General features: G+C 37.3%; 1 protein-coding gene across 2 annotated transcripts; it reads left to right on the top strand.

Annotated features, from left to right (window-relative positions):
* The first annotated feature begins 7,027 nt into the window (after positions 1-7,027).
* On the top strand, positions 7,028-16,100 carry piwil1 (piwi-like RNA-mediated gene silencing 1). Of its 2 annotated transcripts, none has more exons than XM_046872373.1 (21): positions 7,028-7,209; positions 8,684-8,791; positions 8,959-9,070; positions 9,336-9,464; positions 9,708-9,922; positions 10,393-10,514; positions 10,594-10,674; positions 10,761-10,958; positions 11,080-11,188; positions 11,258-11,384; positions 11,464-11,581; positions 11,789-11,903; positions 12,005-12,192; positions 12,520-12,592; positions 13,677-13,877; positions 14,068-14,171; positions 14,422-14,492; positions 14,637-14,790; positions 14,872-14,997; positions 15,068-15,215; positions 15,568-16,100. In XM_046872373.1, exons 2-21 carry the CDS (start codon positions 8,723-8,725, stop codon positions 15,682-15,684), a joined length of 2,577 nt encoding a protein of 858 aa, XP_046728329.1. In that variant the 5' UTR covers positions 7,028-7,209; positions 8,684-8,722; the 3' UTR covers positions 15,685-16,100. The 2 variants fall into 2 exon arrangements, with proteins under 2 accessions (XP_046728329.1, XP_046728328.1); XM_046872372.1 differs by lacking the exon at positions 7,028-7,209 and adding an exon at positions 7,579-7,670.
* The last annotated feature ends 286 nt before the right edge of the window (positions 16,101-16,386 follow it).

Below are 16,386 nucleotides of genomic sequence, written 5' to 3'. Positions count from 1 at the left end.
TCAGGGTGAATGGTGACAGGGTTGAATGAGTGAACTAAAAGGTGTGGGTTTTTTTGTCGACTCAGTGAAAGTTTACTAGATTTATCATTATTTGCTACCTGCTGAAATCCTTTGAATGTTTCATTTCTTTTTGTCTCGTGTTAACGATGGTACATGATCAAGATTGTTCAAGAGATTTGGAGTGTAGTTTTGAGAATGGTTTATGATGTGTTTCATTTCCAACTGTGTGTGTGTTACCACCTCGTATCCACTTCATTATTATTATTGTTATTTATTATTATTATTATTATTATCTACCTACTACTACTATAATAATCTACTATTATCTTGTTTCGCATTGATGAGGAAAGTGGTATCTCAGTGGTTTGACTATTTGGTAAGATGTTTGACTTCTGATTGGAAGGGTTGCGGGTTAAAATTCCAACACTACCCAGTTGCTGCCTCTGGGCTCCTGAACACTCAACTGGTAATTTTATCTGTAAATGATATAACTGTATGTCTGGATAGGTGCGTCTGCCAAATATCATAAAAGTGAAATCTCTACAGCACTCTTATTGTCATTAACACAAAATCAAGTCTCTATTTAGAATTAACTGCTGAAAATTCTGACTCAATGTTAAAGAGCATCTGTAACAGATCAGGACTGGAAGGAAACCCAATAGTGTATCACACCAGAACCAGCCTGAGCTTTCATCTTTATGACTACCTTCCCCTATTACCTCCCTTTTGCAGTTCTGGTAGACGTGAAACAGGTCAAGGGCGCTGCACCGACTGGCTCCGATTGTGTTATCATGTGTAGGGGAAGCTGATTGTGCCAAAGGAATTCAAGCATGCATTCAGGCAACCGTTGAAGGTCACATTTGGTGTGTGTGTGTGTGTGTGTGTATGTGTGTGTGTGTGTGTGAAGAAAATGTCCTGTTAATTTACACTGGTTTTTGTTTTCATCATTGTTTTAGTCAGACAAAAGTTCATCTTTGTTCATTTGTTGTTTTTTTTATTGTTCAGTTCTGGAAAATATGGAAACACAATACGAAATATTAAATGACCTTTCATTCAGAAGCACACATTTCCCAAAAACATTTTAGAAAACAAATATGGAGTAAAGCCAAAGTTGCAAAGGCAATTTGGTGAATTCTGTATAGTATACAGTTTTTTATATATAGATTTAACCTTTAAACTGAGAAGTTTCGATCTGAAAATAAAGCTCCAGAAAGTTCTGTGCAAAGTCCTGAGAAAATGGGTTTGTTTGTTTTCTCTTGTTTTGTTTCTTTTTTACTTTGAGTGAAATGTGATGACATGAATATTTGTCCTGCTCTAACAGAGCAGACTGTATATGCACAAATCACAAATGAATGTATTTTTCAGTGATTGGGTGCTAGGTAACGGCTAATTAAATGTAAACATTTCTCCAAGGATCTGCGGGAACTGTGTGTTTACAAAAGTAATGGGATTCATTTCACTGTCAAGATTAACACTAAACCTGTCTACACACGTATTTACAAATGCACCACACGTACATACAGTATAATTAAGAAGTCACTGCATTGCCTTTTGATTAGCAACCATGCTTGATAAACAGTGCGAGAGTTAGCATCCTGCATCTGTCCTATCTCTGAGTGAGTGCAGCAAATCAAAGTGGCACAGCAAACATGGTACGATTACCCGAGTTGCCATAAATGTTCAGCTTCACCCTCGCCTTGACAGCTTGCTTTTGCTAAGGCTGGGCTAACGTTAAGGATGTATGTCAACTCCTTGGATTCACATAATAAAATGACGTGAACACTTCCAAACTGAAGTCTTTAGACCATGACCTAGGTCATGGTACATTGGAGCTTTGGCATATATCTCTGGAAACCATGTTAACTACTCCCTGAAGAACATGTGTTTTAAAGCCAGGAGCCGAACAGGGACGAATCAGAGCCCCATTTGCTCCACTCATTCTACAGACTTCAAAGATGTCCTTCATCTTCAATTAATTGAATTGCACTCTCGGTAAGTACAGTTCGTCATGTCTCAAATTTCTTCAGAGGAATAATGGGAAGTGAGGGGATTGCTTTGGGCCCAAAGACAGAAGGATGAAAACGTGGTCAGATGTTTCATTTTGCTAATTCTTTCTTTGCCGGTAGACCGTCTGCATGCTGAATTAGCCGAACATATTCAGCCTGTCTGTTGCAATCGCGGGTTTCTAGAAGGATCTTTATCTCAAAGGACATTTGTTTCCACTTATGAGTTCAAAGAAGTCCATTCATGTTAGTCAGAGCTGGTTAGCGTGAAGATAATGCCGTCATTTTGTATTTTTGCAGATTAAAGCAATGAGCGTTTGGTTTCTCTCTCTCTCTCTCTCTCTTTTTCTCTCTCTCTCTCTCTCTCTCTCCCTCTCTCAATCTCTCAGTTTTCTTCGGTGTGTGCCATAAAGCAGAGTGAAATGTGAAAAACGATCATTGAGATGAAAATGAATGAAGAGCTCAATTGCCTTCTTAAACTTTTAGTTATCAGCAAAGCATATATATATATATATATATATATATATATATATATATATATATATATATATATATATATATATATATATATATATGCTGTCTAAATTAACGCGTTAATAACACATTAACATTAATTCATTTTAACGGCACAAATATTATTAACGGGTGATTAATGCAGCACGCATTTCTGTTTGACCATTTTAACTAAACATTTGTTTTACTGATGCGCCAAGTCTCAAATCAGCACCAAAATCCGTCGTGATGCACAAATCCGGCAATTAAAACCGTCCGTTTGGAAACACAACAAGAGTTCCTTTTGGTGTCCCAATGATTTACGTCATTTAAAACACCATAATTACTTTAAAACATTTACAGGAATATTTTGTCTTCATGCTCAATGTTATATCTCTAATACTGATTTGCATAAAGCATCAATATTTGTCCAAGTTGATTAGAGTAAAACTTGAAATGTATTAATTTTAGGTACATTTAAAATAAATTAAAATGTGCGATTAAATTCATATGTTTTAAGTGATTGACATCTCTAATATATTTATAAATTATATATAAATAAATTAAATATTTAGTTTAAGCTGATATTTATATTAATTTTTTAATATCATGAGTCACTATTCTAAAATTGTTCATTTTTCTTCTATTGTTACTGCAGTCAAACATTCATTATTTCAAAAATGTATTAATATGCATTGATTGATCCATGATGTCTGATTATTGTCGTAACATTCTCTTCAGCTCTCAGGTCGAATGATGCAAGGAGAAGTGCGCATATGCTGTTGCAACAAAAGTAATATAAAGTTAGTTCAAACTATAATTATAGTTTAGATATCGCTAGTTATCAAACAATTAACAAAGCATGTGACAACAGTAAATCCCCAATAAAGCTGGACAAAAAAGACATTCATCTATCTTGAGCAGATGAACACTGATGGGTGGAAGATTTCTCCCTCAGGAGGAAGCCTTTATTCACTCTCACATCTCAGATAAAGTGAAGTCTGCCCATAAATGTCATCCGGGGTGCCAAAAGCTGGCTCTGAAAGCTACCCCTGGCTGTGGATAAATGATAGGGGGAACTGGGATGTAGTGCTGGGTGGTTGTTTGGAATGGGGTGGGGATAACTTTGCATCAGAATCTTTAACATTTGCATCATTAATGTTTCATCAAAGTGTGTGGGAAACAAGAACGGGAGCGATCAGGCTTTGGAGCGCTCCTGATAAAACCAAACATTTTCGAAACAGCTTGATGTTAAGATTTCAGAAACGACCAGGCTGCGGTTACTCCTTCGGAAAAAGAGGAGGAGGAATTATTAAACTTGCTTGAAATAAAAAAAGTCCATTTTTGTATCTTTTCTTTGATTCATAAAAAAGACACATCATTCAGAATACATTTAACTCGTAAATTTTCCCTTAAAACAGAACAATGGCCAATATTAAAGTCAAAATGCATGGAATTGTGCATTAAAAGGGCCTAGCAATGATTCAAATAATACAATATTTCCATCTATTATGTTTTGCAAGGCCACAAATCAAACAAACTGACTGAGAAGCAATAAACAGCATGACAGAAGAAATTTATGAGCGACACAGAAATCATAAAAGGTGAAAAGCGTCTGCCTTTGACCAGGGACTAAGTCTTCCCGAGCTCATTAGGGGCTTTCCTTTAAATCTGAGCTCAGAGCAAACAACAAATGCACCGGCTCATTTCCCGACATGAGAGAATTCTCCCCCGATGCTCGCTGACTGCTCTTTGAGCATGCAGGCGACAGAAATGAGAAGTGTTCATTCAGAATTCATGTCAAAGTCTATTTCTGTGCATCCTACCAACACGCCTCTCTGATTATGTTTGCATCGAAACAAATGATGCTCGAAACATTTTTGTGTTTGTTTGTATGTTTTGCACATCAAGGGGTGGATCGAGGTCTGGATTCATTTCCTCTCACAAAACTGAGGCAGGAGAAGTCTTAGATGTCTGGTCAGACAGATAATGTTAAGCTGTTAAGATATATGCTGTAAAAAGCTGCCAACATTTGAAAATGTGGTCAATACGAAGTGTTCGGGGTTGATGCAATGTCAGATCATAGGATTGATACCAAAAAGAATAAAATACTTCTGGCCGTGCTGTTGAAAAAAATTATCATTAAAAAAAAAATTCCTTTTATACCATGGGATCAGGGGTTAAGACTCTAGGTTACTAATTGGAAGTTTAGAGGTTCAAGCCACTCCTGGGCCCTTGAGCAAGGCCCTTAACTTTCTGTGCTACAGGGGTGCTGAATCATGGCTGGCCCCAGCTTTCGAACATCACTGGGATATGAGAAGGCATTTCAATGTTCTGTAAAGTAAATGTGACAAGAATAAAGCACTTTTCTTTGGGCAAGCGTCAGCTCAGTGGTTACCGATCCTAACGTTGAGGGTTTCAAGCCCCAGTATTGCCAAGCTGTCTCTCTTGGTGATTATTTATTTATTTATTTATTTTCATTTTAGAAAGACACTTCCATGATCGACACTTCTCACGGTCAGTATGGTATTTTTGGCAGAAGTATCCGATAGCCCTGTTGTTTTGTATTTTCCGAGGCCTGGGATGTGGGTGCAGTGAAAGGACTTGTCTATGACCAGGATGACACAGGGGACATGGAAACATCATCATGGAGTCCATCCTGGCTTTTTTAAAACAATCCGTTCTCAGCCATGTGTTACATCAATGTTAATGAAGATTCTGGGTTGTTTTTTTTCAATAAAAACTTTATTTAAAAAAATGTCCAATTACATATTGAATGCTCTTGAAAAGTGAGTAATCTTCTTAAAAGACCAGCTCTATCATTTTGGAAAGAAAGGGAGTTTATACTGTACTTTTCATGTGCACTTTACAGCAAAGTAAAATTATTTTAAGCATATCCCTGTGATATTAGGAAGCTGCATGTCAGACATGATACAATGCACCTGCAGCACAGAGGGTTACAGGCCTTACTCAAGGACCCCAAGAGTGGCAGTTTGGAGATACTGGGGCTGAAAACCCCTACCTACTGATCAGTAACGCACAGCCTTAACCACTGAGCTACCACCTTCACTTGGAGTGTGTATTCTGAGACTAAAGTGGTCCTGCTGTCGAGTGGTAGCTTAGTGGTTGAAGCATTGGTCTTTAGCCCAGAAGATAATGATTGATGAGTTCAAATCCCGACCTCACCATGCGCCCACTCCTGAGTCCCCGAACAAGGCTCTTAACCACACGACTGCTCAATTGTATGAATGAGACAAAAAGTAAATTGCTCTGAATAAGTGTGTCTGCCAAATGCAGTAAACATAAACCGTAGTAGCCACATTAAACATTTTCGAATGTTTTGGAATCCAAACCACAAATGTCTCAAATGCAAAACGCAACCAACCATATCTAATGCTATTGGGCTGAAAGTGAATACGTTCTGGTGCACATCATGACGCAGATTGCGCCTCATCAGGACCGAGATGGGATTGTGTCCTGCCAGACCGTTTAGAATGAATTCATCACTGTACATTTACGGTGCAAGGCAAAGGTACACAGGCTAGAAGGTGTCTATCTAGTCATCGATAAGGAATACGGCAACTTCTCGAGAAGTTGGATAGATTTCAACAACATATATTGTACTGTTACATGATCTTGAAGAATGATCTTGCTTAAACAAGAAATTCATCAAACTCCCTGCTGATTAATGTTATGCAGTTTATTTGAATGGAATGGAATGTTTTCCCTAATCGTTCATGACGCCTTATTTTATTTTAATTCAATGTTTATCATCTGCCCATGCAAGAAGGCCATGCTGGGATCTGGTGCTATTTAATCATGACTTTGTGGTGGGGATTTATAATGTTTTTAATAGTAATACTTGACAGATATAATGTTTATCAGTCATTATGATGGCATGTGTTGTTTTTTAGATGGTTTTGTGGTCTGTTGAAGTTAATATGTGATATTAAATGATTTCTTTAACATGTTGGTAAAGTATAGAGTTCTTCTGTAAATGCTGGGGAAACTCCTAACAGACACAGCAGATGGGAGCCTCAAGAATTTGATGGAAAGTACCATGTGCTGGAAGCCATTAAGACAATTCCCTTAACAGTCCATCAGATTTTTGTAATGTTTTTTTCCCCTCCTTTTTTTTCCCCCAACAGTGTCACGCCTTTTTAATGACAGTAAGATAACAGAAAAACATTTTCCAGAATATAACACAAATATTTTCTGGACACACTACTGACTGTCAAATACATTCATAGAGCAAAATATATATTTTGCATTTTCTTATTTTCAAGAATGCTCTTCTTTAAAAAAAAAAAAAAAAAAAAAAAAGGAAATACATTTAAAGAATTACACACGTTTTATAGGTTTGTCTTTATCTGTGTTTTAGCGCCATCTGGTGGACAGATGCCGATTTAAATTGAAACGCATGCCACCTGTGCCATTTTCTGTCAAAACTTAACGAGAAATAAAAGTAGCGCCGGCGTGAGTGCGTAAATTGTACCAGTTATAGTATTCTTCCAAAGAAAATAGTACCATGCTTTGATTTTTTTTTCATATTTCCTTTTGGAATTATCGACCTTTTAATATAACTGAATATTAGGGACAAAGAATAAAATAAAATAAAAAACAGAAACTATAATAAATACAAATTTCTTTCTCAAATAAGTGTGGTGCGGATGGATACATTTCGCGGATAGACGAGCATGCGAGGACAATCAAGGTAAGGGTGTGCAAGTGGAATATGTCGAGTAATTAAATTATTTTATCCTTTAGAACTGGTAAAATTAATAAAAAACGATTAAACTAATGCTTATTAAGTATCTTGGAATGAATATTAATAAACGAACAAGCAAACGACATCAAATTATAGTCAAATATTAGTCCTCGCGCCCCAATCCGGATTATTACAGTCGACAGAAAAAAATCGAATCAACGGGGAAAAAAAAAAAAAAAAAAAATATATATATATATATATATATATATATATATATATATATATATATATATATATATATAATGGTTCATTCTGAACAAAAAATATTTTAATAAAGTGCATTAATCGAATAAATAAATGCTAAACTGTGGTAACTAATACACGCACGTGACAGTCAGTTGTTGAGCACGTGCTTGGTTTTGTTGCACGGTTTTTCCTCATGTTGGACCTGCACGCGCGGGTGGCAGGTTTGTACTCGTTTATTAAAAAAAAAAAATAATGTAAAAAGGTGTGATATTAATAATTTAACGCGTTGACGCAAATTAATTGTATTAATTTTTTCAATTTCGGTTTGTACACTTATAAAAAAAGATAAATGAGGCTAAATTAATGCTTTCAGCGTAACATATTTATTCACGACGTCCTTTTTTTGCTTAGATATGTAAAAAAAATAATTTAAAGTCAAATAATTTTTAATCACTAAATATTTGTTTTATCCGGCATTGAACCCTCTGTGGTAGACAAACGCGCCGGCGCGTTTTGTGGCATTTTTTCCCCTCATAAAGCAGAAACAACCTTACTGTGTTTTTTTTATTATTATTATTGTAAATGTAATAGAAATACGTAATTTAAAAAAATGTAAAGGGTTTACTTTAATTTGCATACGCATATGTAAAATTATACATAAAATTAACGCATTTGTAATATTAAGAAAACAGACAGGGGGCGCTCTCGGCTGTTTCCGTCATCTTTTTTTTCACAGACCGAAATGATCTCAGTGAATGCTCGCCTCAAAGACATTAAAAAAAAATATGTATAAAAAGTTCAAAATGTCTACTAAATAAATCAATTCACATTCAAAAAAATATTCTCGTATTATTTAATCAGTATGAAAGTTAAGAGGTACAGTTGCTCCAGCATCACCTCGTTTATCGTCCGTGTGGAAACAGCAAAAGTCCCGTTTAATGTCCTGATGGTTCCGTCATTTAAAACGGCATCATTACTGTAAAACTTTTACAAAAATATTTCGTCTTCATGCTCTATTTTAAGTGTGGTTTCACTAATAAACATACATATTCATAAAGCATTAAAATGTATCCATGCTTATGTTGATTAGTGTTTAGAACAGATAAAAACGTGCGATTAAATATTGCGATTTTCATGAGTTAACTCATTATTAATCATGTGATTAATCGCAAATATTTCAAATGAAAACGAAAAAAAACACACACACACACACACACTTGTTTGTTCAATATAGTTTTGGTGGAATCAAACAAGTGAATTATTTTGAGACATTATGTCTGGACGTGCAAGAGCCAGATCCCGGGGAAGAGCTCGCGGCCAGGAGACTGGAGCTCCAGGCGCGGTAGGATAACGCTCTCTCCTTTATTACCGTAAAAACCTTAATCTAATGTTAATTATAAACGTAATATTATGACTGTTTCTGGGTGCACAAGAAATGTATAATAGAAAATATAAATGATTATTGTTTTGTGTTTTTTTTTTTTCCTGACACATCATGTTCATGTCCAGCAACCACCTGTGCCCAAGGAGGCAGCTGGACATGTGACTCCAGCGTCCACTGAGGGAGAGCTTGTAGGGAGGGGAAGACAGAGAACAGCCCCGGGAGCCGTGTCCTCAGAAGGTATCTTTCCTAACAATATCATTGTTGTATATAATTGTGAGGTAGTAGTATATATTTATGACTTGTGTGGTTGTTTTTTTAATCAGATATTCTTTTTTAACTATGATTTTTTGCCTCACTGAGTAAATACACAAGTTCTGCATCATTCTGTAGCTGTGATTTTTGTGATATAGTTTCCTAAACTGTTTCTGTATTTGATGCATAATATCTTTTCATGACTTTTTAAAGATATATCGATGCCTTGTTTGTCGAATTGTATCTCCAGCCGTTCTCCAGATTTCCGCAGGATTCCAGCAAGTGAAACTCGGAGAGAGAGGAGGACGCAGACGGGATTTCCACGATACTGGAGTCAACACACGGCAACTGATGGAACATGTCAAGGAGTCCAAGACGGGTCGGTGCTGAGTTTCACCTTAAATTTGTGGAATTTTTCACATTTGTACAACATTATGCAATAAATGCACTTTTATTTGTAGATGTTTTATAATAAGCGTATGTATTAAAATACTGTTTTGCTTGTAAATGGTAGTGAGAAGTAAATGAGCACTTTATTTTAGACAGTCATTTTGTACAGTAAAAAATTTAAGGAAGTCCAGACCTTTTCTGCTTTAATTGTATTTATTTTGTATTTTTTTAGGGTTGTCTGGCTCACCCATTGAGCTCAGGGCGAACTTTTTACGCCTGCTGTCTCGGCCCGAGTGGGTTCTGTTTCAGTACCACGTGAACTTTAATCCGCCTGTGGAATCTCGTCGCATGCGCTTTGCGCTGCTTAATAATCATGGAGACATCCTGGGCAAAGAAAAGACCTTCGATGGAGCCATCCTCTTCCTGCCTCACCGTCTTGATAACAATGTAAAGGGTTACACATCAAAAAACAATTAGAATTTTGCCTCAGCAAGGGTGGATCTTCTACGAGGTTCAGAAGGGATTCTTGTTCAAATTTTTGGGTTTTGGCACTAAATGCTCTTTGATGCAGAAATTCGGATCCATACTTACTGTAAAATTACAAACTAACACAAGGATTGTTTTATCTGCAAGGTTTTTGTTTATAGTTTTACCAGTTATTATATTCATGCTGCAGTCTTACATTCATACTTACAAATATATAATACTATATGGCTGGAGCTTCTGTAGTGTAGACCAGGGGTCCCCAAACACCAGGTTTGGGCCGTGCAAAAAAGAATAAACAAAATGAATCTTCAACATTTCTTTTTATTTTACATGTAATTAAATGAATATTTAACTCATATAATAAGGGGTGCCCCCCATTCCCCCTTCCCCCACGTCTTGTTTGGTCGCTGACCTTAGCATTATTTTTTCAGGAGACAGTGTTGTGGACTGAGAGCCATTCTAAAGAGAAGATCCAAATCACAATCACGCTGACCAATGAGCTGCCCCCATCTTCTCCCGTGTGCATGCAGTTTTACAACATTATCTTCAGGAGGTAAATAATTGTGTTAAGCAGCAATTTTTTTTTTCTGATAATTTGTTTACCCTCAGTTGAATTAACTTGTTGTTTTCAGGATTTTGAAGATTCTAAACATGCAGCAAATCGGCCGTCATTACTACTACCCTGAAGACCCTTTGAACATCCCTCAGCACAGGTACTTACTGTGTGTGTGTGAGAACACGATGTAAAATGGGTATCTCTGTTTACTGGTTTTATTTATTTCTTTATTTATTAATGCAGGTTGACCATTTGGCCCGGCTTTGTGACCAACATTCTGCAGTACGAGGCCAATATCATGCTGTGTCTTGATGTGAGTCACAAGGTTTTGCGCAGCGAGACTGTTCTCGACTTCATGACTAGCCTGAGACAGCAGTGTGGAGCTCAGCACTTCGTTGACATCTGCACTAAGGAGCTGGTTGGAGTCGTCGTTCTCACCAAGTAATGGCGCAAAGACACTCCTTGCGTATTATTACAAAAAAAAAGTCACCCTCCCTGTTTTAACTGTTAATGTACTTTGTTGGATTTTTATTTATATTCTAATTTGTACATGGTTTTAAAGGTATAACAACAAGACCTACAAGATCGATGACATCGCTTGGGACCACACCCCTAAAAACACCTTTAAGAGAGGAGACACTGATATAAGTTTCAAAGACTACTATGTTCAGGTAGGCAGATAAAAAAAAAATCTCATTTCAACGTTTATTATTTCTGTTCTAATTTCTTTGGATTTGCAGCAATACAGTCTGAAGATCACTGACGAGAATCAGGTTCTGCTGGTCAGTCATGTTAGAAGGAGGGGCCCTTCAGGAGCTCCTCCACCAGGACCTGCCTTACTTGTCCCAGAGTTCTGCTACCTTACAGGTCAGTCTGAGGACTGAGAGAAACACACAATGTTTACTTTTTTTCGTATTGTACTTATTATATATTATAATTTGCTCAGGCTTGACTGCTAAGATGCGCAGCGACTTTAACATCATGAGAGATCTTTCAACTCACACCAGACTGACCCCAGAACAGAGGGAGAGCCGCCTCAACAGATTCATCAACAACATGACCAAGTAATAGACGAAAGATTTCGTGTTATTCGCCGCAACATTTTTTGAAGAAAAGGATGTTATATAAGCGAAACTATTCACTTTTTCCAAATTTTTTTTCCCCATTCCAAAATAGATTTAAATTAATTATTTTCCTTAAAATTCTACAAACAATATCCCATAATGACAGCATTATTTGCTGAGAATTTTTTCCAATCGAATCTCTTCCAGAAATCCCAGTGCTCAGGCTGCACTCAGCACATGGGGTCTAAACTTTGAGAGCAAGTTGCTTTCTATGACCGGAAGAGTTCTTCCTGCCGAACGGATCCTACAGGGGCAGAGAGCAGTAAGAAGAACCGCACAACACACAGGGAACATATTTACTTGCCCATGTCGCGCTTTTGCTCAGTCAGGTTTATTTTTGTGTTTGTGTGTCTACGCGTACAGTACGAATACAACCCCTGGGTCGCGGATTGGTCAAAAGAAATGCGCGGTCTTCCTCTGATTAGCAGCATGGCTCTCGAGAACTGGCTGATGTTCTTTACACGTCGCAACGCTGACGCCGCACACTCACTGCTGCAGACCCTTAACAAAGTGTCGGGACCCATGGGCATCCGCATCCAGAGGGCGGGAATGTGAGCCAACACACTTAAGGATAAAATTCCTTTAATTTTCCTTGATTTTTTTTTTTTTTTTTTTGAGCATTGGGAGCGCTTTTAAAATGAGCTAGCAATAGCAAGATGTATTAGTTCTTCAAAAATGGGTAAAACATTTAGTGTAGAACTTATTCATATTCAGCCTGTTAGTCAGAGAGCAGCTTTCACATGTGATCATCCAAATTTGCTGCAGATTGTTAGTTTTTTTTATTTTATTTTTTCTTCATTATTAGTATTTAAACTGCAGTGTTGTTGACCAAGGATTGTCGTCCTTGTTGCACTGTTTTTTTTTTTTTCTGCGAACAGGATCGAGTACGAAGATCGACCCGAGGCTCTGCTGCGAGCTCTGCAGCAGAATGTAGGGCAACAGATTCAGATGGTGGGTCTACACTGGGTACAATTCGGTGCAGTACTGTAATTCCTTTGATCTTAAAGTATAAAACAATTCTGAAAATGATACTTATTAAGACCTTCAAATGGCCCTCACTTTTTTTAGGCTCAATACCTTCAAAGTAACATACATTTATGGCATCCTTACTTTTCTCAGATATATATAAAAAAATAACTTTTAAGCACTTAACATTTGTTTTACTGACGCACCAAGTCTCAAATCAGCACCAAAATTTGCCGTGATGCATAAATCCGGCAAATAAAACCGTCCGTTTGGAAACACAACAAAAGTTCCATTTGGTGTCCTGATGATTTATGTCATTTTTATTTCACTATAATTACTTTAAAACATTTATAGGAATATTTTGTTTTCATGCTCTATGTTGAGTTTGGTTTCATTAATATTAAAAATACATTTAAATAGGGGGGAAAAAATGAAGCTTACTGGGAAAATTCCAGGTCCCAATGCAATACCAGCAAAATAAATAAAATGAAAAGGATCAGCTTTTGGAGGAAAAGAAAACGGATATTAAACCATATAAAGATTGCATTTAGATGTAGAGGGAGTTGATATACAACACTGCTTCAGTTAAAAGCTTATGCTTGATTTATGTTAAAACAATTTCAGGCAGGTGTCAGCTGATACTCCGTGTTTTCAACCTGTGGATTAATTAGTATACAGTGTGGTGCAAATATGGAATTTTAATGATGAAATTGGACAATTACGCCTTAGTGCAGTGAATTTGCAACTACTGTGCCATGGTGCACAGGCGTGCTGAGAGAAATAATCCAATTACTCTTAATTAGTCCAGAGAATTCTTATTTAGTTACTGGAAATAATTTGCTGTTGTTCAGTGCTTGTGCCTTATTGACCTTCATTTATGACCATAGAAAAATATTTAAAAAGTAATCCTGCAAACTCTGAACAAGGCCCTGGACAAAATTCTGACCCAGATGAAGGCCCTAGTATGTTTTTTTTTTTTTTCTTATGTTAAAAATGTGCCATGCATCAAAACATTTTAAACAACACTGCCTTAGTGTAGTGCTTTTTACATCTTGTGTTTGTATGTTAGGTGGTTGTGATCTTGCCCACCAACCGTAAGGATAAATATGATTGCGTTAAGAAGTACCTGTGTGTGGACTGTCCCACTCCAAGTCAGTGTGTGTTGGCACGCACTCTCAGCAGACCTCAGGCCCTTATGACTATAGCCACAAAGATCGCACTGCAGATAAACTGCAAGATGGGAGGAGAGCTGTGGAGCATCGAGATCCCGGTACTGTTCGCGTTTCAAGCTCTGGTTCCCTATCTAATGTTTAAAGATATTCATGACTGAAAACACTACCAGTCTTAGAATTGATACAGCGACGTTTACTAACCCTGATGATGATCTTTAAAAATATTAATTTAGTGACTTTTTCTGCCTTTTTTTTATTATTATTTTTTTTTATCATTATTATTATTAGTTGAAGCACCTGATGATTGTGGGTATCGACTGCTACCATGACACTTCTGCAGGCAGGAGATCCATCGGTGCACTGGTGGCCAGTCTCAACCATGGCATGTCCAGGTAATTAAAGAATGACTGCATGTGGGCACTGTAAACAATGCTGAGAAGGTTGTTTTTGTGGTTTACCTTCAACTTCAGGAAAGAACAAGGGAACCTAGAGAGGAAATACCTGGAGTGTAACAGGAATTTTGCTGATGTTACCCAGCATTTAAAAACGCTGTTACAAGGAATAAAAAGCGTGTATTACATCACACCAACCTTCTACATCAGACTCAAAAAGGGTTAGACAAATTCATGTCCTTCTTCTCAGGTGGTTTTCAAAGTGTGTCCTGCAGAGTCGTGGACAAGAGATCATCGATGGTCTTAAAGTGGCTTTGCAGGGTATGTGATGTACTTTGTAGTGTGCATGCCCATAGAGTTTACAGTCATAACTCATTTCTATTAATAATCACGTTGAGATTTTTTTCTGTCTGTCTAAAGGGGATTGCAGTTGTAGTAAATTTTTAAATGATGTTTATTTTCCAGCTGCACTAAAGGCCTACCTGAGATACAACAAAACTTTGCCCTCTCGCATCATCGTGTACCGAGACGGCGTGGGTGATGGCATGCTGCAGAGCGTAGTCAGTTACGAAGTGCCTCAGATCATGCAGTCCATCCAAGCCATGGGCAGCGGTTATGCGTGAGCCTCGCCACATGTCACTAATCACAGACACAATTGCACGTGGGAATTTCTCTCAGACGATACTGTTTCTATTTACAGGCCCAAACTGACTGTGGTGGTGGTGAAGAAACGCATTGCTTCCAGGTTCTTCGCTCTCCTCGACGCCAAACTGGGCAACCCTCCTCCTGGGACGGTGATCGATACCGAAGTCACTCGACCCGAGTGGTGCGTTTAGACACGGTTAATTGTGCCTTTTCTAAAAGTCGGCACAAGTTTTTAACTACTTTACTTTCAGGTACGACTTCTTCATTGTGAGTCAGGCAGTACGCCTGGGAACCGTCTCCCCCACCCATTACAATGTGGTGTATGACAGCAGTGGCCTCAAACCAGACCACATGCAGAGACTCACCTATAAACTCTGCCATATGTATTACAACTGGCAGGTAAAACACACACACACACACACACATGGGTGTTTACATAGTTAGTGCATGATCAGTTACAGTAATTGGCACAGATTTTATTAGATCAGGTTATTTACTCAGCATGGCTGGTAAGTCAAGACCAAGCTTTCTTCTCTTTTTCTTTTTTTTTTTTTTAACTGTAAATGCAGGGTTAAAGATTAACCATAACTACTCCTCAGTTTTATTTGGTTGCTTATCTTCACACACAATAAGCATTCTATTAAGGTAAACATCAGGCTAAATTTGGAACAGTAATGTAACTGTGGAAATGTCTATAGATCTGTTTTTATTCTTTATTTAACATCTATGGTTGTTTTTTTTCCCAACAAAGGGGATCGTGCGAGTTCCTGCGCCGTGTCAGTACGCCCATAAACTGGCCTTCCTTGTCGGGCAGAGCATCCACAAGGAGCCCAACATCAACCTGGATCACTTGCTCTACTATCTGTAAAATAACGAGTCAACGCCTGCCATTTACTCAGCAACTTGTTGTGTTTCTAGTTTACGTTTTGGGATGTTTCATTGATTAAACATGACCTTTTTTTTTATTTATTTTTTTTTTTGGAAAGTTATAAATTGAGAAATTTGTTGTTAAATGCGAATGCAGTAATTGGTCATGCTTTTAATTTAAAAGTTCAGGTTTAGTTATTTGTCCCATTAGTTTTGTGCTGTGGTGAAAAGTTCAATTTTGGCAGGGATGGTGAACAGTTAAAAGAACAATTTTTTTTTTGTTTAAATATCAAATGTTTTGCATTCCATTAAAAAAAAAAAAATCTAGGATTAAATGTAAGATTATTTGAATAAATCTCAACGTTAGTTTCTTTTGATATTTTGGTTCGAATAAAAGCCGAACTTGTGCTACACAAAGTGCTTTTGTTTTTGTGAATATTAAATGCTGTTTGCTTTAAACACCGTATTCGATCGGTGAATATTTACCATCTTAACATCTTCAATCCCGAAAATTCAATCCTGCAGGTATTAATGATTTTCTGGCCATCTTTCACTCAACATGTTCTTGAGGTTTCAGTGAACCTTTCTAGACCTGACTGATTCCACCTTGCTTTGATGATGGAGTTCTTGTCCATTGACCCACTCAAATCACCTCAGGATGGTTCCACATAAACAGTCTAAAGATCCATGAGGTTACATTGAA

This window comes from Silurus meridionalis, chromosome 17 (assembly GCF_014805685.1).
Source record: "Silurus meridionalis isolate SWU-2019-XX chromosome 17, ASM1480568v1, whole genome shotgun sequence".
NCBI classification, from domain to species: Eukaryota; Metazoa; Chordata; class Actinopteri; order Siluriformes; family Siluridae; genus Silurus; species Silurus meridionalis.
This window is presented reverse-complemented; position numbering and strand designations above follow the sequence as displayed.

Coding starts and splice junctions, on each gene's coding strand:
- piwil1 (XM_046872373.1), top strand. CDS start 8,723: ATGTCTGGACGTGCAAGAGCCAGATCCCGGGGAAGAGCTCGCGGCCAG. Junction 12,193..12,519: donor CGCATCCAGAGGGCGGGAAT/GTGAGCCAACAC, acceptor TTCTGCGAACAG/GATCGAGTACGAAGATCGAC. Junction 14,493..14,636: donor TCTTAAAGTGGCTTTGCAGG/GTATGTGATGTA, acceptor TTTATTTTCCAG/CTGCACTAAAGGCCTACCTG.